This window comes from Sceloporus occidentalis, unplaced genomic scaffold (genome assembly GCF_023333645.1).
Source record: "Sceloporus occidentalis isolate IW3139 unplaced genomic scaffold, rSceOcc1.0.p SCAF_7, whole genome shotgun sequence".
Taxonomy (NCBI): domain Eukaryota; kingdom Metazoa; phylum Chordata; class Lepidosauria; order Squamata; family Phrynosomatidae; genus Sceloporus; species Sceloporus occidentalis.
Window position 1 is genome coordinate 602967 of NW_028316987.1, and position 22997 is coordinate 625963.

A 22997-nucleotide genomic window follows, 5' to 3' on the forward strand; every position below is an offset into this window, starting at 1 on the left:
ATAAATGTTTTGCTGATCCTCTTGAGTCTATCTGCATAGGCCACCCACTCTCCAAAGCGAAGTCTACACTGCCTGGCTTGAGTCCTTGCTCTCTTTTCCAAAGAGGGACAGAGACACAGGTGATCCCATCAAGTTCACTTTATTGACACAATAACTGACCAGACAGGAACACAGACAGATACAGGAGCAGGCTGGCTGGTCTGTGGTAACTCCTTCTATCCAAGCGCATGAAATGAGTGGCTTCTTTGGTAATGGGAAGCAAAGGGGAGACATACACCTCAGTGCCTTCTCCCCTTAGCTTTGGCACACGGTGGGAAGGGATACCATGGAGAAAAGAAGGGGGCTTTCATAAGCTGTGGGGAAAACAAAGCAAAAAAATCAGGGTTGCTGGCTCTTTGGGGCTGGATACACAAACAAAGCTATTAGTAAGTTATGCCCACCACACTCAAACATTTCCCCTCTTTTCAAATACAGCTTCTGTGCACTTTCCCTCCACTCAGCCTCACATCTCACTCCCAGGTTTTCTTTACTCCCCCCCACCCCCCGCCAAATATTGCCTCAAATCAGGTCTGATCCCAAATCCACAGCACTTTCCACTATCTCTACTGCATTTAAGGAGAGCTTGGAAAAATTACTTACTGGATGTTATCACACAGGAGGAATGTCTCTCAATTTTGAAAGAAAAAGTAGGGCAAATTTGAAAATGAACCCTATTACGTGGATGGTTATCAAACGCACAGAAAAACACAGTGCCCATTCCAATGCCAAAATAGTGCAAATGCAAAAGAAGTTATCATATGAGTACGTACCCTTTGTAGTCTAGAATCCAAATTAGCATCACTGCACATGCGCAGATCATGACCTTTTTACACTTCCGGCGGGGCTTGCCTCTGGTTCCAATGGTTTTGCCTTGTTTCACGTTATTTGTTCATTCATTACCCCTTATTTCACATTATGTAGGCAATTCACCAATTCAAAACCAGTCCAAAGCAACCTTGTACTTGGTTTGAGCATTGAACTATGACTCTAGAAGGCAGGGATTGAATCCCACTGGGTGACCGAGTGCAAGTCACACTTTCTCAGCCTCCTCAGAAAATGGCAAGGGCAAGCCCCATCTGAATAAACCTGACAAGAAAACCCTGTGACAGGGTTGCGAAAGAGAAAGAGAGAGCTCTGGCCAATCCCTTCCTTCCAGTTGGAGAGGATGGGTTTTGCAAAAGAAAAGAGACAGAAAGGGCTGAGAGGAAGAGGGAGGGAGGGAGGGAGGCAGTGTGTGTCTCTGGGGGGAGGGAGGGCTTCATCCCTAAAACAGCTCTAGAAGTACTCCGAGAGGCTGAGAAAAAAGCCCCACAGCCGGAAGGAGGGAAAAACTGCAGCCAACAAAGGAGCTTGGGAATTGTAGTCTGATTTGAAGGCAATCCAAGGGCGACCAAGACATGCGTTCCATACCTGCCAAATTCAAATTGAACGCAACTTTGGAATGGAATAGAATTTATAAATTCTTTATTTTTCCAAATTTACACATCTCTTGGTTGACCCTGGATTGGGTTCGAATTGACCTAGCATTGACTTTGATTACGTGTGATAACCTCTTGCGCAATAACGTGAATCCGCATGACTGAATCCAGGATCACACTGCATTGACCTTTCAATTTCTCCCGTGTGATAACAACCTTTGACTACAACTCCAAAAATCCCCCAGGCAAGTCAGCATGATCAGGTGCAGGATTCTGGGAGCTACAAACTAATAAATAATAACTTCTAAGCTCTACAACTTGATTTAGTTGCACTGATCTTCTCTCAAGCTATAGCCATGATTTCTGAACTATCCTACACTTCCTTGAAGTCACCCTTATTTCTTGATCTATCAAGGGAGTCACAATTTGTCTTGTATTTGTTCCTCTCCATGGGCACTGGAAAGTGTAGTACAAGTTACTCACCTCTTCCAGTCTTGGCAGTAGCATCAACACAGTTACTGTGGTGCTGCAGGGGAAACAAGGGAGAAAGAGGAAACAAGCAAGAGTTTACCGTGATTACATTGTACTTACAGTGAGCAAGAAAGAAGGAGCAAAAGTACTTTCTGTCTTCCATTCATCTGAATAACTGCTCCTGCACAGGGATTTACAGAGCTGGGATAGAAGTACAGGTCCTCCAAACAACAGAAAGTGCTTTCCCCCACCCTAATCTACATCTGCTTTAGAATTAAAATGGCTTGGATTTTAAAATAAGTAAAGAAGTTTACTGAAGAAAAGCTTCTCATTCCTTTCAGCAGCTACCTCTGCTCCCAAATAAGGGTCAGGAAAAGGCTGCGATATGGAAGAGGGATGGCAAATGTACCATCCAAAGACTTTGGTTAACTGATCTTAGCACGAAAACCCAATTTAAAGCCATTTATGTTCTGGCAAGCAGTTTCTTGCACCCCATCCCACATTGTTCAGAATCTTCAACTTAGATCAAATCAGTTAAAATAAGAAATGCAATCATCACTGATGTGCATCAGTCATTTTTTTCTTGAGACAGAATTTAGACTACCTGGACACAGTATTTTAATCTTATGTTTTTAGTTCTCTGTGTATGTCAGTAGTGTTGATATAATATATGATATAGCCTTTGCCAAACAAAATAATTCAGATGCTTAAACTGCTGCTTTCTCAATGTGCAAGCCTTTGGGTTGCACAGAATCCTTCCTCGTTTCATTTTGCATATTCTTTCACGAATATGTAAGGGTTCAACGGAAGGTAACACTGGTCCTTGTGTGAAGTGTTATTGTCTGTTTTGTGCACATTATCAAAAACAAAATATAGGATTGCCATACTTCAGCCCAGAGACTATTGTACAGGTTGGGTCTCCCTTATCTGAAATGTTTGGGACCAGAAATGTTATGGATTTTGGAATGTTTCATATTTTGGAATATTTGCATATATATAATGAGATATCTTGGACATGGAACCCAAGTCTAAACATGAAATTCATTTATGTTCCATACATATCTTATACACATAGCCTGAAGGTAGTTTTATGCAATGTTTTAATAATTTCTGCATGAAATGAAGTTTGTATACATTGAACCATCAGAAAGCAAAGATCTCACTATCTCAGTCACCCATGTGGGTTTTTGAATATTTAGGAATTCTGTATAAGAGAGACTCAACCTGTATTGCCAAATAATGTGAGAGAACAAACACACTGTTGCTCCAAGTCCCAACCTCTCCACTCCAGGGTTTACCATAATGATGAAACTTAGATGTTTAAACCTGGCAATCAAATGGAAATTACAATGGCAGCAATTTTGTTAAAGCAGGGCAATATTATCAGACTAAAGTGGAACCAATCTCAAAGTTAATTGTTTTCTTCCCAGAGGTTAGAGGGCCCCTTTCAAAAGCCCTGCTTTTTGCTAAAGTGCCCACCAGTGTGTCACTGATCCAAGATACTGTATGAAATGTAAAACGGCAGCTCCCAGCTAGTCACCAGATGATTCCCAGGGCAGCCATCTGTGCCTTTGGGACCTGACACAGTGCCTGGAATCTCAGCAGCTGCCCAAAAGTGCTGAATGTTGCTGCCAAGGATATCTGAAGCTCAGGAATTGAATTTGTCTACAACAAAGAAACATGGCCTCTGACACCAACACCTAACGTGAGAATGCACTTGCAGATGCCAACTACAACAACCCATAAGCATGTGTATTACTATTTAGAAGGATTTGTACACATTTGGGAGCTGTGTACTTCTGTGCTACACTGTGATTAAAATTGCCCAGGAGGCAGCAGACAAGAGAAAGGCCTGTTGCATTAAAGGTTAAGGAGAGAGTTTTCCAGAGTCAGGGTAGGATACTTGTGGCCTTTTGGTTATTAGATTGCAGTTCCTATCATCACTCAGCTGCCAGCTATGGCTGATTGGTGTTGGAAGCTAACATTATGTTGGGCTGCAGGTTCCCTAAATTTTTAGGGATGCCTAGCCATTTGACCAGTGTGAAGTGATGTTTATGGGACTCGTCAGAGAAAGTCACTCTGCACATCAAGGTTCCTATTCGTTATTGTTAGTTCTCAAGTTTCAGAACTGAGCTGCAGCATCCAAAATCAAACCAATGTCTAAGCTTTAGTGAGCTCTATCATCTTCCTCTCCCATCCCATCACCCCAGCCTTCTGCATATTGTAGATTAGGTATACAGTCTGCCCTTCCTTTATGCGGGGAATCCGTTCCACCCCACCCCCCCTGTGTAAAGGGAATTCTGCCTATGCTCAAGCCCCATTTAAATGAATAGGGCTCGTGCATGCGGCAGTGCAGCAGCGCATGCGCGCCATGGACACACACCCCATTATTCCTTATGGGACGCGCCGCCCCTTCTCCAAGCGTATGCTGAAAGCCGTGTAAGGCGTACCCGTGTATAACGCAGGTGCACTGTATACTGTATGTATGTACTCAACTGTAAGTCGACTGCACGTATAAGTCAAGGGCAGGCTTGGAGTGGGAAAAGGTAAATGCCCAGATGTAGTCCAATGGCAAACACAACCACAGAACAAAATTCCAATCCATCTCCTTCTCACCCCACCATTACCTTTGACTTCCAGCTTGCACTCCACAATGGCTTCCCCTAGTTCATTGATGGCCTTGCAGGAGTAAGTGGCGCTGTCAAAAGGACTTGGCTTGCGGATGTTGAGGGTCAGCACTCCCTGGCTGTTTTTCTGCAAAAACTTAGAATCCCCACTAATATCCATTTTGTTTTTCATCCAGATGATCTTGGGCTGGGAAACAGGTCAGAAGAAATTTAAAAAGAATCCAGCTTGAACATCTCAATCAACACATATCATCCTAATCTAAAAACACTATTTTATAGATCTTGAATTATGTTACCTACACAGTTTGATGCACAAAAATCAGATTTCAGAGTTTCCTAATTGTTTTAGCTTTGAAAAAGAACCAAAAAAATCATGTTATCCCCCTTCCTAAACTGGAGTTAACATTTTATCTTTTATTCTGGTAGCATTCCTACACAACATATCTAGATACAATTCAGATTACAGTCTGGAGGCAGTGCATCCCATTGGCAATAGATTCAATTCAAAAAAGAGTACTTCCTCACACAACATGCATTTTATTTTAGGGAATTCAGTGCCACAAGATGTGCTGACGGACACTGCTTGGATGGCTTTTAAAAACATCTCAAAGAAATTAGCGGAAGAGAAGCTTATGGTGCCTATTAGCAAAGGCCAGCCCTACCCTTAGATAAACTGGAATTATTGCCTCAGGCTTTATTATTATTATTGCCCCTTTGTTAGAGGGCCATGCTGAGTAGGACCCACAACTTATCTGATCTCACCCTCATCCCACCCCACCAAACTGGTCCTATTGTATTTGGTGTGGGGGGATCTTCTCCCTTTCCAGTGTTTCTGCTCTGTTTTAGTTAAATTTAATTATAGAACAATTACATCATACAATAATTGAAAATAAAACCTAAACAACTACTGAACAGATATTAAAATTAAAGAGTATGGAAGCAGCATTTTACAAGATGACTAGTTACCTAATACTCAACAGGAATTAGAACACTGTTCTTGAAGTAAGGTTCAACTACCAATCCAGCAGTTGGGAGATCCAAGTTCGAGTTTCCATTGAACCATGAAACTCACTAGGTAACCTTGGGCCTGTCACATAGTTTCAACACAACATGTTTCACAGGGTTATTGTGAAGATAAAGAAGGGAGGAGAGCAATGTACACCACCTTCAGCTCACTGGGGGAAAGCAGGATATAAATGTATTATCAACAAGGGCCTAAATAACCTAAAGGCACCAGATCCTATCTGATCTCGGAAGATAAACAGGGTAAGACCTATTAATACTTGGGTAGGAGACCAACAATGAACCCCAGGTGCTGTAAGTGATATTTCAGAGGGGGGAAATGGCAAATCAACCTCGGAGTAAGGTTGCCTAAGTAAGGTTGTCTTGCCTAAGAAAATACTATAAAATTCTTGAGATTGCCATTAGTCGACAGGCAACCTGAAGGCACATATACACACAACTAACACCCGATAGCAACAACAACTTGATTCAACTGTAAGATGATTTATTTTATTTTATTTATCCTTAAAGCTGTTAAAGTAAAAAAGCACAAAATGAAAACTGAAAAATACCAGTTTCAATTGGTACTTTCTTCCACCCATTCATTCTTTCAGTTTATCCTCCACCTTGCTAATTTTCATCCCACATTCTTTCTATGCACCCACTCTCAACAATCCAATGTGCTCCAACCCCATTTTGTACTTACTTTGGGGTGCCCTCTCACTGCACAGTTAAGGGCCGTGGTATATCCAGCCACTACTGTGCGGTCTACCAGTGGTGTCAGGAATACAGGTGCCATGCTGAAGTCATGTTCCTTGTAGTTTAATCGTTTACAGATTATTCCTGGTAGGGAAAAGATCAAATTAAGAGATAGATCAGCATATCTAGGGGTGGGCAAAACAGACTGCTATCCTATATCTAGTTTCCAGATAGTAAGCAATAGTGAATTGAATGGGACAGAGTTTTAAGTAGACATGCATAGAATTGCACAATCAATCAATTTCTGGTCAGTATCCCTTTTGCAGAAGTATATACTGCCCATTTTGGCACTCCTGTGTTAATTAGAAATATGGTATTTCTGAACTTATTTCTCTTCCAAGTATGCATTTTGGGTGTATTTTGGTGCATCTTCTCAAATGGTAGCTAGGATAAAATTTGAGAAGTGGAAAGCCATAATGTTGTAGTTGTTTGAATATTGAACTAAGACTCAAATAGGTTTGAATCCCTGCTTCACCTGAGAAACCCACTAAGTGACCTTGGACAGGTCACATACCCTCAGGCCCAGAAAAGAGCAATGTCAAACCTCCTCTGACCAAATCTTGCCAAGAAAACTCCATGATAGGTTAGCCTAAGAGCTGTCTAAGCTGGAAAAAACTTGAAGACACACAACAGCAACAGCAAAACACACTGAATAAAGAGTTTGATATGAGAGGTCTGAGAGATGTGGATCAGGTCCATATGAACCTGGAATTCATAAAGGTCTGGTTCCTTGCCATCACAAAGTAGATCTTAAATAACATAGGAGTCCTAAGTGCCAGTTCCTCCTTGCTCCTTAAACTACTCTCTGGAACCAGGAGCATCACTAGTGGGTGAGGGTGGGAGACGGCACGAGGTGGCATCCTAAGGGGCAGGGGGTGACACCACTGCTCCCTAAACATCTGCCTTTTGCAAGATACTGGCGGTGCCATTCACCTGCCTCCCTTTAAAACTCTAAAGAGATGTTGTGAGTGGGTGAGGCTCAGTGGGAGGAGACAAGAGAGGCCCCTGTCTTAATTTAATTAAAAAAAATATTATTTTTAAATTAAAAAAAAACTCACGTCTTATCCAATTTTAACGTTTACCACATGAAACTATTTACATGTAAACTTTATTTATGCTATTTGTTTATATCACAGCCATTAGCATAACATTCAGTGGTATACTTACAGAGATTATGATTTATGGTAACATTAGTAAATATTCTGTAGGGTATGGTATGGGAGGAGGTCATTGGGGGGTGGCATCATGAGCTACCGCACTGGGTGACACCAACCCTAGTGACGCCACTGTCTGGAATTGGACCGCCCATTAGCTCTCCATGTGTCCCCATTCCTGCAGCACCCCTCCACACACTTAGAAAACCTCTCCAGTCTTAGTTTCTGAAGAAGCTTGCCAGTCACACAATCCATGAAAGTAGGCCTTTCCCCAACCCCCTTTTATTAAACTGTAGGTGTACCCCAACTTCATTTTAGATAAGAGCATGGTACAATCCCATGTGTCCATTTGACCATGTATGCATTTACCAGTTTTCTGAATATGGGCAGTATTTTTAGAGACCCCAGGGGCCTCACTAAGTCCACAGATGTTCTCGCTGTACACTCTGAAGTAATATTCATTGCCCATGATGAGGTCAGACACTGTGCAGCGGGTAAGGCGATTGTGCTCATATACAGTGAACCATTCCTGGGGAAGAAGAGCAGGAGATCAAAGAATTAGTAACACAGAAGTAAGGGGTGGAAAGACAAGGTTAATCTTAGAAAGTACTCTGTCGTTATATACATTTAGCACCATCAGTGTATATTGTGATGCACGTCAAATTGCACAAGGGGAAAGGCATCCACACTGGTGCCCATTCTCAGCAAAGGCCAAAAAAACCTCAGACTGGCCAAGGCAAGCCAAGAGGGAAGAGGCACTGACTTACCATCGTCTTCTTGTCAGCTTTTTGGATTGAGTAGCCAGTGATCTCGGAATTCCCATTATCCTTGGGAGGTTCCCATTCTATTAAGGCATTGAAACCCCACACTTCTTTCACCATCACATTGTGTGCTGGACCAGGTTTCTCTGTAGACAAAATGGGATGCAAAGGACTCTGTCATTATGGAATGGAGAGAGCTGGGAATGATCTGTTGGCCTAAAAATGCCCGAAGCAGCTTTATTTTGGCCTGTCTGTACAGGCCCTTTGTTTCATAAGGGCCTGTACAGACAGGCCAAAATAAAGCTGCTTCGAGTCACTTTGGAGGTATACTGTTTAAATGATGCATGTCTCCTAAGAGTCCAGAAGCTGCGCCAAAGCTGTGCTCCAGTCCTTAGGTCAATAATATAATAATAATAATAAAATTTTATTTGTATACCGCCCTTCTGAAAATCAGGGCGGTGAGCAGCATCTAATAACAATACATACATATACATTAAAACAATTCAATGGCAAACCTCCTCTGAAAAATCTTTCCAAGAAAGCCCCATTATAGGTTTGCCTTAGGGTCACCGTAAGTCAGAAACAACTTGAAGGCACACAACAAGAAGAACAAAGTGCTAAGGTAATAAATCAAGAGAAAATAATAATTTAGGATTTCGTCCCAGTTTAAACTGGATGCAAGGAGCTGCCATGCCATCACATTACAAATATGTACCCAGACACATTGGGAGGAAGAAGGGTGTGGGATCCAGCCCTGTCCAGTGGTAGTTATGACAGTTGGGATAACTGAAGGACAACATTGAGGGTAACACCTTCTCAAGCATGCTCCTCTTTCAAAGGCAGATTCCCAGAAGGCTTTTGGTGGAAAATGCTAAATTATGCTTCAGACATTCTGACAGCCAAATAGGGATTAGATGTGGCTGATCAGAGTGTCTAGGGAGAGAGGAGGGAGGGTGTCTTTTCAGCAGTACTGAAAGGGATGTCATCTGGCTTAACCCATCAAGTCAGCTTAAATATAGAGCATCGTAATATGATCTCTCCCTCTTGTACAGAGAAGGGAGGGGGCTAATAAGAGAAGGCAGCAGACAGAAAGAGTGGAGATGGAGAAAGAAGGGGGTACCAGGCGAAGTGACAAAATACGCCTCTATATTTGACAGAACCTGTTGGGGAGAGTTGTTAACCAAGGCAATCCTAGAAAGTACCTCTTTTCCTTTCTAAGGGGTTAGTGAAAATAATCCCGGTAGAATATGAGTTGAATCTCTGCATGCAAAGTAAGTTTTGGGAGGATACCAAAAAACCCACTGCATGCCTTAAACATGTTTCATATACATCCAAATTGACTCCATCTTTATTCGTAGTACTGACATGTGTCAGCAACAGAACTCTGAGATGTGCAGAGATGCAGTTCCAATTAAAAAAATAGTGTGAACAACAAAACCAGAATACATGAGTGAGATAGACGTCTGAATATCCCCTAATATTCCATATTCCATGTTCTGCCAGCAGGTCTACCCAGTGCCAACTCCCTTGTGTCTTTGAGGCCTGGGAGTTGCAAGCATCCAGGTTTCCCATGGGTGGCTGAGGGCGGGGTGTAGAGACTGGTGGACCAGGGTTGGATTAAGGATTGTTAACAATTTAGCAGCTGCAGTGAGAAAGCAAGGAGAAATGAAAGAACATTGGGACTGAATCCTCTTACTTTCTCCAGCAGAAAAGCCATTTACTGTCCCTGTCTGTCTTTCTGCACAGAAATGCCTGTCTGCACAAAATGCTCTATTGTCCTGGTGTTAAGCAGCCCTCAATGTAAACAGTGCCTTGGCCCCACCTCTGTACATCAGGAGATGGCCATAGGTACTCCATACATAGAAGATGGCAGGTGCAGTCCTGGCCATTTCCAGTTTAAAAGTTCAGCTAACCAGTCCTCTGACTTTCATATGCTACCTAAAATCTCTAAGTGTAGCTGGGATAAAGACAGGCAAGTAATGTTGCACAAAATAACAGGAAAGGAGGTACCTTGCTGCACACTTTGACCTGGTGACATTTCACTTACAAATCAGATATCATTATCTAACTTCCTCTCTGCCTCCCTTTTTGCTTAATTAAGAGCTTGGATATGTTACTTGTTTGGACTACTACTTCCAGAATCCTCCTAGCCAGCGTGGCCAGTGGCTCAAAAATTGTGGAAATGGTAGTCTAAAAAAAAAAAAAAATCACAATTTTCATTCTGTGCTACTGCTTAAGGTAAAGCCCCATCCCAAAGAGTTCCCCATTCCCACATCTACAGCCTCAGCCCACAAATATTTCTATCTTTTTAAAAAAAACTTGTTTTGGCAACCGTAACATCAGAAGGTAGAATGATCCTTACCTACAACTCGAATCTTGATGGCAGCCTTGTCCTCCATATTCTCAATTTGAACTTTGAGCTCATAGGTGCCTGAGTGGTGTCGTTCAGCTTTGCGGATGAAGAGGATGGTGTCTAAATCTGAGGTGCGGACATGGATCTCTTGGGGGTTCAGAGGCTGCCCATCCTTTGACCAGGTGACAATGGGACGGGGTTTACCCTGGAGTTGATAAAATGTTTTGGATCAGCATGGCGGGATTCTTCATCCTAACCATGTCTCTTCAGTTGCTCCCCCATCAAGCCTGCAGTATTCTTTTCTACATCTGGGAAGCTTCTCTATTAGATCACAGGTGGGTTTAGGAACACAGTATTACAGCAGGGTAGGGGGGAATTTATTCCAAAGGACTACTAATTCCAGAATTCCCCAGCCAGCATGGTCCAAAGGAATACATTTGCCCAAAGTGGGCAAAACTGATAAGGGATTCCAAATAATGTGGATGATATCATATAATCAACGGTATGTACTCAGAGCCAACATTTGCAACTCAACAGGATTCCATAACTCTTGCACACTCACTCTCCCTTTGGTACTCTCTTATCCACACCTTTCACACTCATGAAATAGAAAAAGTAGTGCCCAGAGCACAGTTATAAAGATCAAGAGCAGGATCAAGCATCTAGAAAGCCAGGGGATGTTACAGCACATGAAATTAGAATGAGAATCATAAGTGGCTCAAGAAGAGTCACAGGATCTTCACAGTAGTATTACAGAAACAGGGCAACCATACTTTAAAAAAAAGATTGCATGTTAATGCATCAGACTGTCTAGTTCATATCTTCTGAGTTATTGACTAGAAATCCCTGGAGATTTCTTAAAGATTATCCATCAAAACCTTGATAAGGGCTATATACATAACCAACAGAAGGAAGGTTTTCACAGAAACTCTGTACAAAAGAAATAACACTACAGAAGCAGCTGAGGAAATCAAATAAACAGCAAGAGACAGAAAGCTTTAGCTATAACATCTTGGATACAGACTGCTTCCCTCTGGGAACCTGATCTGAGGCAATGGATTTTGCCCATGGAAGTTTATTTTATTTCAAAATAAAGTTTAAAAAAATACAGGCAAAAAAACGTCATGCATCTAACAATATAACCAGTTTGACGTTGAAGGCTTTCACGGCTGGAATCCATAGTTTTTTGTGGGGTTTTGGGGCTATGTGGCTGTGTTCTGGAAGAGTTTATTGCTGGCACTTTTGCCAGCATCTGTGGCTGGCGAAACATCGGGAATAATCTCTTCCAGAACAATACCACATAGCGTGAAAACCCCACAAAAAACTGTAATATAACTGAATTGAAAGAAATAAAGAAATTCACTGATTTTAATCTTTATTACTGTAAATCATGGTTATAGGATGTATAGGAGGAGGCACACAACTAGGATAAAATAGCCCACTAATTATTGAGAAAATTGATATATAAATCAGAAATGGGGAATATGTGGCTGTCCAGGTGTTGCCAGACTACAACTCCCATCAGTGCCAGATAGCATAGTCAATGGTGAGACAATAATGGGAGTTTTAATCCAATAACATGAAGAGTGTGTCATTCTTCCTTTCATTATTATATAGCATATACAAGAAGCAGAATGTTTCACAGTCATAAAAATATAGCCATCTGTACTTAATTAGAGTTTGATCAGAATTTTGAAGTGCTTCTTCAAAAGAGGTAGAAACCACGGTGCCATGGTTGCTTCCATTCATGCTCTACTTGGATATTTGCAAATAAACCATATATTGCAAAAGGAAGTATCTCATTACTGATCTTCACACTTCCAAAAAAGGAATCTAAAAGCTGGTCTGTAGTAAATTTTTGCCCTCTTCCTCATTCCTAAAGCACAAAGATTGGATCCCAGTAGACCCTGGCTCTGGCCCTGATGAATGTCTGCATGCCTAGTAGTTCCTGGTCAATATGGTTCTCTCTTGATTTCACTTTTCCTTGCATTTATGGTGCAGAGAGAAACAGGCACTATTGCAGTGCCGGGAAGGCAAGAATTGGCTGCTCCTTCCTATTGATGTAGAAAATAAGGCTGCTTCTTGAAAGGCTGCAATAGATAGGCATCAACAATTGCCAAAAATGCCACCTCACTATAGAGTCAGGGTTACAAATGTTCGGCAACAATCCAATGGCCACAGTTACCATTGTTTTGTTGCTTTCCATAGCCCTTCAGATGCTATTTTAAGCAACTAATTTACACAATCTCTGTTCATTAAAAACACACACACACACACAGTATATCACAGAAAGAAAAGACAAATGAACAGTTGAACAGAAGTGCAGTTCATTCCTGCTAGTAACATACTATTGTACAGCAATCTATACTTACGAATTATTATAGTTGGCTATCCTTAGTCTCGCTTTGTGATTTAACAGATTGCTCTCTCATCCATTCTAGATTCAGGGAATATATTTTAGGATTACAGCTCCCAGAATCCCTCAGCCAATATTGTCCAAATAAGTAGCTTTGCAAAACTCTGCATCTCTAATCAGATTTTACTAAAAGTGTACCTTACCCAGATACTCCACCAGGTATTGTGGAATTTTGGTGGGAAAGCTACTTACTTCTTCTTATTATGTGCCTTTAAGTCATTTCTGACTTATAGCAACCCTAAGGTGAACCTGGCATGGGGTTTTCTTGGCAGAATTTGTTCAGAAGGGTTGCCTTTGCCTTCCTCTGAGATTGAGAGACTGCAGCTTGCACAAGGAAACCCAATAGGTTTCCACAGCCAAGCAGAGATTCAAACATTTGTCTCCCATGTATCTTAGTCCAACATCCAAACCACTACACCACACTAGCTAAATTTGATTTACAAATAATTACATATACAGTCAGTCCTCGGTTTTCGCTGGGAATCCGTCTGGACACTCACATCCCACGAAAACAGAGACTCGCACATATCCAAGCCCCTTAGGCTTGAATGGGACCCATGCCCATGAGTGTGCACAAGGCGCGTGCTGCAACGATGCACTCCAGTGAGAATAACGGAGCTCGCCTCTCCATGAATAATCAAGAACGCAGATCTCAAGTCCGCAAGAAAGGAGGGGTGACTGTACAAATAATTTCCCTAACTAAATAGGAAAATATTACAGCACACAATAGTGGAAAAAATGGTGACCAGGTGAGCTGTGTACCTGCCTACTCTGCCTGATGTTCACTTGTAAACTGTTAATGAGTAATTGCTAGGAATCTGCTTCCCATTGTTTAGCTTTAAATTTGAATTGGGCTGGACAGATGTTCAAATACAGGACTTTCCCATGACAACCTGTCATACAGAGCTTTGTAAAGCAGGACACATAACTACCTATCAGTTTAACAGTCCATTCCCAGTGGTGAGGTCCAGATATATATATATTTTTTAGCCAGTTGCTCACCTGGAATGGGATCACCAAATTGATTTGTTCCCCGACTTTTCTGATATATGTCTGTCGGAGGTGGCGAGGCAAACGGATCTTGGGCTGTTCTGTGGAAAACCAAAAGAGAACAAGAGGCTTGAAAATACTGAAGGATGCTGGGTGGTGAAAAGAGCTGAGAAGGTAGGGAGAAACTGATCTGTGAGTGCTGTAGACTTATCTCTTTCAAACACGAAGTGAGAGTTGTTTGGGCACAAGAGTAAGGTAGATAGGATAGGGAGAGGGGAGAGCCTGTGACAGTAATACTTTAGGAAGTTCTTCCCTCCAGTGTAGAGTTGTGGGATTAAACCGCTGGAATGTGAATTCTGATGGAAGGTGCTAGGGACAGAGCTAGGAACAGGTAAGGTGGCAAAAAAATTCAGCCTACCCAAACAGGGCAAAATGAAATGAAATGCCATTCAGGTAATCAACAGTTGCATTAATGGTCTGTAAACAAGGTCTTTGCAAGGCTTCCACTTCAGACTTGCAGAGTCTGCTTTTTCAATATGCAATCTTTCTTTAAAGCCCAAAGAACAGGTACTATGGGCTTGGATTTTATAGCTCAAGTTGCCCAAAATGACTCACGGACAATTTCCCGAATGGTGACAGGCTGTGCAAAGGTGGCTGGTGGACTCTTGCCAGCGATATTGACTGCCACAACCCGGAAGAAAAGTTTCTCTCCTGTCGGAAGATCCTTAGCGGTAAAGCCACAGCGTTCCACCAATTCTGTGTTGCAAGGTATCCATTCATCAGCTGGGAAAGAGCCCAAAAAAAGTACAAGTAAGGAGACAAAGAATAAAAAGTAAGCAAGTTTTTCTCTCCTTTAGTTCCTAAAGTTTAGGAAGTAGAGAATCTCATGGGGTTTGGCCAAAGGATTATTTAGGATCCCTTGTTTTTAGTGAAAAGCACCCAATTGACTTTCTGTGGAGAGCACAGTAAATTGTGATTCCCCTTCAAGCAAAGAGACTCCTAGTCTTTTCCCTTCATGCTGCAGTAACTCACTTCCTTCCTTGCAATACTCAATGAGGTAGCCATCAATGCCTCCTGCTCCAATCCGGTCTGGAGCACGCCATTTCAGGGTAGCTGTAGTGTCGGTCACATCCTCCAAGGTGAGATGCAGTGGCTCACTGGTAGGAGCTGGATTTTGAAAAAAGGGGAGATTACATATATACATATATGCAAACAAGCCTACATCAACAATACAATTTTGTTGTTGCTGTGTATCTCCAAGTTATTTTTTACTAATGGCAACCTAAGGAAAACCTATCATTGGGTAGCGATGGACAAATCTGTTACTTGGTTTCTCATTTTTCCATCCTAAAGTTTCTCTCCACCTATTTCTTAATCTGTTTGCATTTTTATAAAGTTTCTATGATATCCTGTATGCATTTTCATACTCGTTTTCCATAAAATAATATTTTTTCTGCACAGAATACTCATTTTCTACCCCAATATAATGTGTTTTTATTGTATTTTTCATGGATATATACATCTTGGTGCACACCTTTCTATAATTTGTTTTCAAATTGCTGACATGCATGACAAAATTCAGAAAAGTACAAAAACTCAAGTTATGATTGCATCTTCATTCACATGTTGGTATATACAGAGTATGAATGAGATACAGTATGTTCATACTCTAATATTAATTGCATCAGTTTCTCCTCATGCCTCTAATAGCAAGGCTATAGCATTTGGACACTTTTTCAGGAATGGGGGCAGGCCTAACCGACCTATCTATAGCTCCTTTCATTCCTCTGGATGCTGTTTTGAACTAACTACAGGCTAAAGCTGGAGAATAAGTGTGGTCCATTTGGCTAATGTAGTGTTGAGCGGTGATCTAGCTCTGATCACTTGTCTTTTCTTGTTTCTTTACTACCTCAACATCTCAATCTCTTTCTGCTCCTCACTTGATCAACAGCTACCCACTCACCAATTGGCATGAAAGGTTTGGTATTTTGGCTGGGCTGGGAGACTCCAATGGAATTGACTGCAAAGACACGCATCTCATACAGCACCCCCTCAATCATCTTGGTGGACTCATAAGTGGTCTCAGTGAACACTTCAAAATTGAGTTTCATCCAGCGCATGCTTCCCTTCTTTTTGCGTTCCATCAGGTATCCTGGGATGCAAAGGAAAAAAATGGGATTAATGCAAGGAAGATGCAGCATCCTTGCTGTATCTTTATTTAAACTCTTATAAACAGAACTGTCTAACATTATTGTGATCAGAGATGTACTGTGAATCATCAAGCCATATCCACATGAGTAAGGTATTCCAGGGTATTTCAGCCATACCTTAATGAGTACTGTTTCCAATCATTCACAGAAGATGGATATGCTTGAATTATTATATGCTGTGCAACCACACAATACATTAGAACTGGCAAATGCAAAACTTCTTATTGCTGTTGCATGCCTTCAAGTCATTTCTGACTTATGGCAACCCTAAGGAAAAATTATAGTGGGGTTTTCCTGGCAAGATCTGACATTGCCTTCCCCTGAGGCTGAGAGAGTATGTCTTGCCCAAAGTCACCCTGCTGGTTTCATGGCCAAACTGGGAATCGAACCCTCATCTCCAGAGTTGTAATCTAACACTCAGCCCACTATGCCATGCTTGCGCACCAGCTTCATTTCAATCCCCCCAAAATGAGGAAGTTCTTTACTGAATAGGTTAGTGTTGGTAACATGGGAAGGGTTTTCAGTGGACTAGACAGACACAGCAGGTGGCATTAACGGTTTTAAGTAGGTGGTTACCCTCCTCTAGTTTGCAAACATGATACAGTGGACCCTTGTTATCTGCTGGGGTTTGGTTCCAGGAACCGCCATGAATAACAAATTCCATGTATGTTTAAATTCCATTAAATACAAGGGCATAGCAAAATGGTGCCCCTTATATAAAATGGGAAAATCAAGGTTTGATACTTGAAATTTATCCTTTTTTTTTTTTTTTTTTTTTTGAATATTTTCAAGCCATGGATGCTTGAATCCGTGTATAAAAAAAATCCGTGGATAAGGAGGGCCAACTGTAATTAAAAAACCTTAAAGCAGACATGTGAATGGAAAGACATCATAGTAACTGTCTGATGGGAGCCTGTAACAATACCACATGAACTGTATAAATATCTCAAGCTCCCACGTTTCACCAAGTCAGACTTCTCATCCATCAATCTCAGTATCATCTATACTGGGATGGGCAAGTGAACAGGGGCCTGGAGGTGATTTCCTCCCAAGTACCCCTACAGGCTGCATTCCCAGCATGCCAAAATACCTCTATACTTTCATCTTTTTTCAGAACTCTTCTCAAAATGGTGATCAAAAGTGACACCATGTCATTCCCTATTGCCATTCCAAGAAGAATTATGACAAAAGCAGAGGTACAGGGGGAAAGGGGTGGTGTTAGCAGTGGGTGGGTGTGTTTTCATGCTTTTTTACATGGGGGGGGGAGCTACCTGTGCAGTTTAGAGGTGAAAATTGGCACAAATCAAAGTGATGTTTTTTCTTTTAATTGCAGTGGTTGAGAAGCTTTAGGGGACTGGTAAGGTTTTCAGAGGATGTAAAAGTGGGTGTCAAGGGCTGCCTGCAGGCCACATTTTTACCACTTGTGGTCTACACTGACTGAGAGTAGCTTTTGTAACTTTAAAAGTAACTTTTTCTTTCTGCTAATTGGACAGGTAAATGATGGTGAAGCTAAGGTAGCTGTAGTTCTCAGCTAAAATTTATTCTGGTCTAGTGTCATTGATTCACTTGCACTTACCGGTCACAGGCATGCCACCATCATATTTTGGTGGGTCCCACACCAAAATGGCCCAATCTTCACCGACGGAGGTGATACGCACAGCATCAGGAGGATCAGGGACATCTGCCAAAGACAAGGAACAATAAAGTAACAGAAACTGGAATGCTAACCCAAGCCAAGGCTACAAGACAAGTTATTTTGAAGTAATAGTTGTGAGTCCAAATGGACATGAATTTTAGTATTTCAGCACCCAGTGAAGAAAAATGAGCAGATACAGTTTAATCCGCAAACTTCATGATTCCCACCCCTGTTTTAATACCTTCTGAAATTTACTGCAAATAAAAAATAACAACCTCCAAATACATGTATTTTACAATACTAGATCTGTTGTGTTTTGATATGCATTCATGGGAGTTTTCCTTTTTTAAACTCCAAGTATTTTCTAGTGGTGAGCAGGAAAAAAGTTAAGATATTGATGTTTGTAAAATGTATTTGCAGCTCTGTTTTGGTTTCCTTTGTTTCGTTTTGTTTTTTAAATCATTTTCAAAACTATCTGAATGTCAGGATTGTATGCAGCACAAAAATCTCACTAACCCTTTGAATGGGAGAATATATTTTATTTTTTATTATTTTATTAAATTTATTAATTTAAGTATTTATATCCTGTCTTATATCAGAAGATCTCAGAGTGGCATACAATAAAATCATAACTACAATAGTTTAAAAAGCTTCAAAATACATTTAAAAGTTTATACATTAAAAACAATTTTAGATTGAGAGAGAGTTGTATGGTATGTGTGGAGGGTTTGTGTAGGTTAAAGAAGGTAGAGAGAAGGGTAATTAGAAAATGGCGAAAGAAGGGTGAAACGAGACAGGAGTTTGTGATGAGAAGAGGGCAGGAAAGGAATTAGGAAGTAGCGAGGTAACAAGGAAAAGAAGAAAGACTTGGAAAGGATAATAGCAGAGGATAGTGAAGAAGGATAGAGAGATTATGGGTTGAAAGAAAAAGAGTACTAAAATGAAGATGGGGTAAAGCAGATTAAGGTGAAATTGGGTGGGGCGCAACTACATGCCCACTCTAAACTTCTTCACTCTTATAATTTGGAAGATAATTCTGTAAGCATGGAATGTATATATGTAATATGTATGTGTATGTATGTTTTTCTGTACTAAATTGTTTTAACAATAAAGTTTATTAAAAATAAAAAATAAAAACCCCAGACAATTTAAAACCAGTTACAATAATTTTAAATTGTACAAATGAATAAATACCCAGAACCAATTTCTTGAAAAAGGCCTTGCTATGAAATCATTGGGCATTCTTGCCTTGCCATACTACTCACCCACAACCTTGACAATGAGGGAAGCTACATCCTCTCCCACCGGATTGGTCACTTTGATGGTGTAACTCCCTTCATCTGAACGCTCAGCACTCTCTATCACAAAACTGCTCAGCTCATTCCGTTCCTCTATACGAACTCGGCCCTCTTTCTCTGCAAAGACCTGAAAGATTGAGCAGAAGAGGCAAGAATGGTCAATGGGATCTAGAAATATTCAAAGCCAAAGGGAAACTACAGTGTGAAGAGTTAACATTGCAAGCACAAACAGTCCTTTCAGTGTTCTTGCATTATTGTTTTTCATGTTGAAAGCAAAAGCAAGTCTCTAGCATGGTGTAGTGGTTTGAGTGCTGGAGACCAGGGTTCAATTCCCAGCTCAGTCATGAAACCCACTGGGAGACCTTGGGCAAGTTACACTCAATCAGCCTAAAGGGAGAGCAATGGCAAACCTCCTCTGAATATATCTTGCCAAGAAAACCCCAGGATAGGGTTGCCTTAAGTTCGCCATGAGTCAGAAATGATGTGAAGGCACAAAATGACAACAACTGATGGCACTGCAAGTCACTAATGAATTTGTTTATTTGGCAAAGGACTTTGGGTTGGATCTAGAGAAATTTAGGAACAATTGGGTCCCAAGTTCAAATGGTGCATTGATTTGAGTCCTGCTGATTTCTGTGAGAACAACTTCAACTTGTGCATTTCCTTGAACTATAGCGTAATAGTTGTCTAGCACACAATTCTAAATTCCTAACCAACTATAAATTCCAGAATCCCATGGGATGAAGCCATGACAGTTAAAGTGGTATCTAACTGCTATACTTGTGCAGTGTATACTGCACTATACAGTATGTGGGCTTCCCGTACACTGACTTGAGGTCATATGGATGCTCATCTAAATGGGCTTGAGCATGCATGGAATTCGCTTTACACAGGAGGTCTGGAACAAATCCCCTACGTAATGCAAGGGTGCACTGTACTTTATATCTCATTCTTGTTATTCTGGTGTGGTAACCTGGAACCTTGCCAAACTATCTGTCCCTCTGACTGAGTGACCTACAACTCCATTCTATACATGCCTACTTACAAGTAATTCCCATTGTCCTCAATAGGTTTTATTCCCAACCCAAGTAAATGGGTATTGAATTGCATCAGTAGAGGTTTGTTGTTGTTTTTAATTATCCCCTTCTTGCAGACTCAAGTCAGTTTGCCAATGCTAAAAATGTAAAGTCAGCTGATAAGATTAAAAACACAGGAAGATTCTATAACTAGAAACCCTTTTTTTATGGAAGAAAATATCGTACATTAAGAGCTGAACATTAACAGCTACAATTCACTCAACAGGATGGTTGTATCACTGTGGGAAGCATACAAGTGTTTAAGTATTATTTTATAGACATTGTATTTATAGACCTAAAACATACTGCTAATCCCAACTAGAGTAAAACAATTAAACTAATAAATTACATTATTATATTTTAGCTTTTTCTAATTTCTATAGAACTTCTATAGAATTTTATAGTGTGCTTTACCCGCTTTTGTATTATTTTGAAATGGCCTAAGGGCTAATCAATAAACATTGATTGATAATTAAACCAGTAATCTTTACATAAGTATTGACTAAAAATTCAGAACTAATTCAGTGGGCTTAATCTAGTTGGGACAAGCAAATGCATTTAGAGTTTAGGGCATGTTGTTATCCAGTCCTACCAATGCCTACCTCTTCACCCTTCAGCCAGGTGGCCACTGGAAGTGGTTCTCCAGTAATGGAAACATCCAGGCGTAGCTTGTTCCCAGCAACTACCACAATTGTGTTTTCATTTGTTTTCCCTGATCCACAGTCCAAATGGATTTTGGGAGGCTCTAGAGAAATCAGAAATGACTATGAGATAACATGGGAGCATGCCCTCCCACCATGGAAGTGCATATGCTGAAAACTCATGGCAGGGTGGATTTCTCCATAGCAAGTGCATAAGAACTGCAGATAGAGTCCACCTGATCACAAGTTTCTCTATTATATTTTCTTTGGCACTTTTACTCAGAGCTTAGAAAAGTTCCTTTTCTGAACTAAAACTGGCTGTGTTGGGTAGGATGGTGGTGTTTCTAGGACTTTATAGCAATAGCAAGTACATTTCTATACCACTTATCACACTTTACAGTGTGAAAAGTAACTTTTCCAAGCTCTGCTTTTGTTGGGCGATTTACAATTTCATCCTTTCTCTTGGAAAACCTCTGGGAGGAAAGAAAATTATTAATGGATCAGATCAAGAGTCTATCTAGCCTCGCAGTGACCACACAGATGTCACATTGAGAAACCTACAAGCAGCACATGAGGGTAAGCACTTGTTGCTTGTGGCTGTAACTAGTAATATATAGCCATCGTGACAAGTATCCATCGACAGCCTCATCTGTGAATTTGTCCAGTTCTCCTTTGAAGACATTCAGGATGATGGCCATCATAAATTCCATAGTTTAACTATGTGCTGTATGAAGAAGTCATTCTTTTTGTCTGTCCCAAATCTCCCATCATACACATCTTGAGGAAATCCTAGGTTTTCATTTTGTGGACCCATATTGTATAGCACACATCAATTTACCTAACTTTTCTTACCTTCCCGCAAGGAAAGCAAGATTTACTCACCTTGTTTAGGGACATATTCAATCTTGATTTCTGGAAGGGGACAGATGACATATAGAAAGAAAGAAGAAAGAGCAGTGAGCATCTCAGTGTATTGCTGAAAATGACAATATCTGATTCCTCCCATCAGTGCTGATATATAATTACACTGTAGTGACTTTCACTAACTTTAGTGTCCCTGTGAGAAATCAGAACAGAAACTTCCTCACAATCAAAGGCAGAGTCATCAGAAATTATGCCTCCAATAATGTCATGTAGGAAAAATGGGTTTTCTGCAACTAGTTATGAAGCTTTACAATTAGCTCCCCCTTTTTTTAAAAAAAATGTCTAATGGATGCTGAAGGCTATCATGGCTGGCATCCAAAGCTTTTTGTGGTTTTTTTTGGGTTATGTGGCCATGTTCTAGAAGAGTTTGTTTCTAACTTTTTGCCAGCATCTGTGGCTGGCATCTTCAGAGGACTGCCACATAGCCCGAAAAACCCACAAAAAACTATGCCCAATGGACATTGTCAGTTGGATATTAGCATAATTAATCAATTGGTTGGATTGATTTTAAATGGTTGGATAAGTGCGTATGATGTGACCGTTTATAACCGTGTACAGAAACCCGCAAATTTCTACTGTGATTTTCTGTAACTATATTTTGTGACTACTGGTCAATGACCGAATAAATTTTACTACTTTTTTAGACTACTTTTTTTTTAGATCAATTGGATAAAGTTATCAGCATAATCAATTAATTAATGCAAAGCCATACCACAAGTTTCTAGACCCATTGGTTAGAAAGTATATAAGCGGGACATAGAATTAGGTTTTTATGTCCACTGAACTTGCTTAATAATCACTTCCAAAGAAATTAGTGGATCCCTTTCCACAGGAAAAAACAAATCCATTCCAAATTTTACTGCTGCCTCTGAAGCAACTGCTTACAACGGAAAGAGATATTAGGGTCCAGCACTGGCAGAACTCCCATTGGTCTGTTTTCAGATGTTTCTCTCCTGTAATTCATTTCTAAAGATGTTTAAACATTTTTTTAAAACTGCAGTTTCATCAAGCCTACCATTACCTCCCCATTCTGCATAAATAAGGCAGTTTTGGCTGCATAAGCAGCAGCATTCACAGAAACAGAGAGCACTATGTATGTATGTACAGTATACACATACACATACACATACACACAAAGATAATTTCTCTAAGTCCTAAGTAGTCTAGACATTCCCTGGGAACACTGTGTGTGCTGAGGCAAGAAACTGAGAAAGAAATATCA

The 22997-nt window shown here is 40.7% G+C and overlaps 1 protein-coding gene across 1 annotated transcript in view; it reads right to left on the minus strand.

Annotated features, from left to right (window-relative positions):
* Window positions 1-129: 129 nt before the first annotated feature.
* MYBPC2 (myosin binding protein C2) overlaps window positions 130-22997 on the minus strand; it is a 60428-nt gene continuing 37560 nt past the window's right edge. The window contains exons 16-30 of the mRNA XM_089531512.1: window positions 21734-21763; window positions 20813-20955; window positions 19102-19261; window positions 17777-17881; window positions 15954-16142; window positions 15023-15157; window positions 14606-14773; window positions 14003-14091; window positions 10594-10789; window positions 8238-8377; window positions 7840-7999; window positions 6264-6400; window positions 4556-4742; window positions 1941-1983; window positions 130-353 (exon numbers count right to left, since the gene is read on the minus strand). Of these exons, the coding sequence (XP_089387638.1) occupies window positions 1973-1983; window positions 4556-4742; window positions 6264-6400; window positions 7840-7999; window positions 8238-8377; window positions 10594-10789; window positions 14003-14091; window positions 14606-14773; window positions 15023-15157; window positions 15954-16142; window positions 17777-17881; window positions 19102-19261; window positions 20813-20955; window positions 21734-21763 (1850 nt within the window). The 3' untranslated portion in view covers window positions 130-353; window positions 1941-1972. The remainder of the gene's footprint in view (window positions 354-1940; window positions 1984-4555; window positions 4743-6263; window positions 6401-7839; window positions 8000-8237; window positions 8378-10593; window positions 10790-14002; window positions 14092-14605; window positions 14774-15022; window positions 15158-15953; window positions 16143-17776; window positions 17882-19101; window positions 19262-20812; window positions 20956-21733; window positions 21764-22997) is intronic.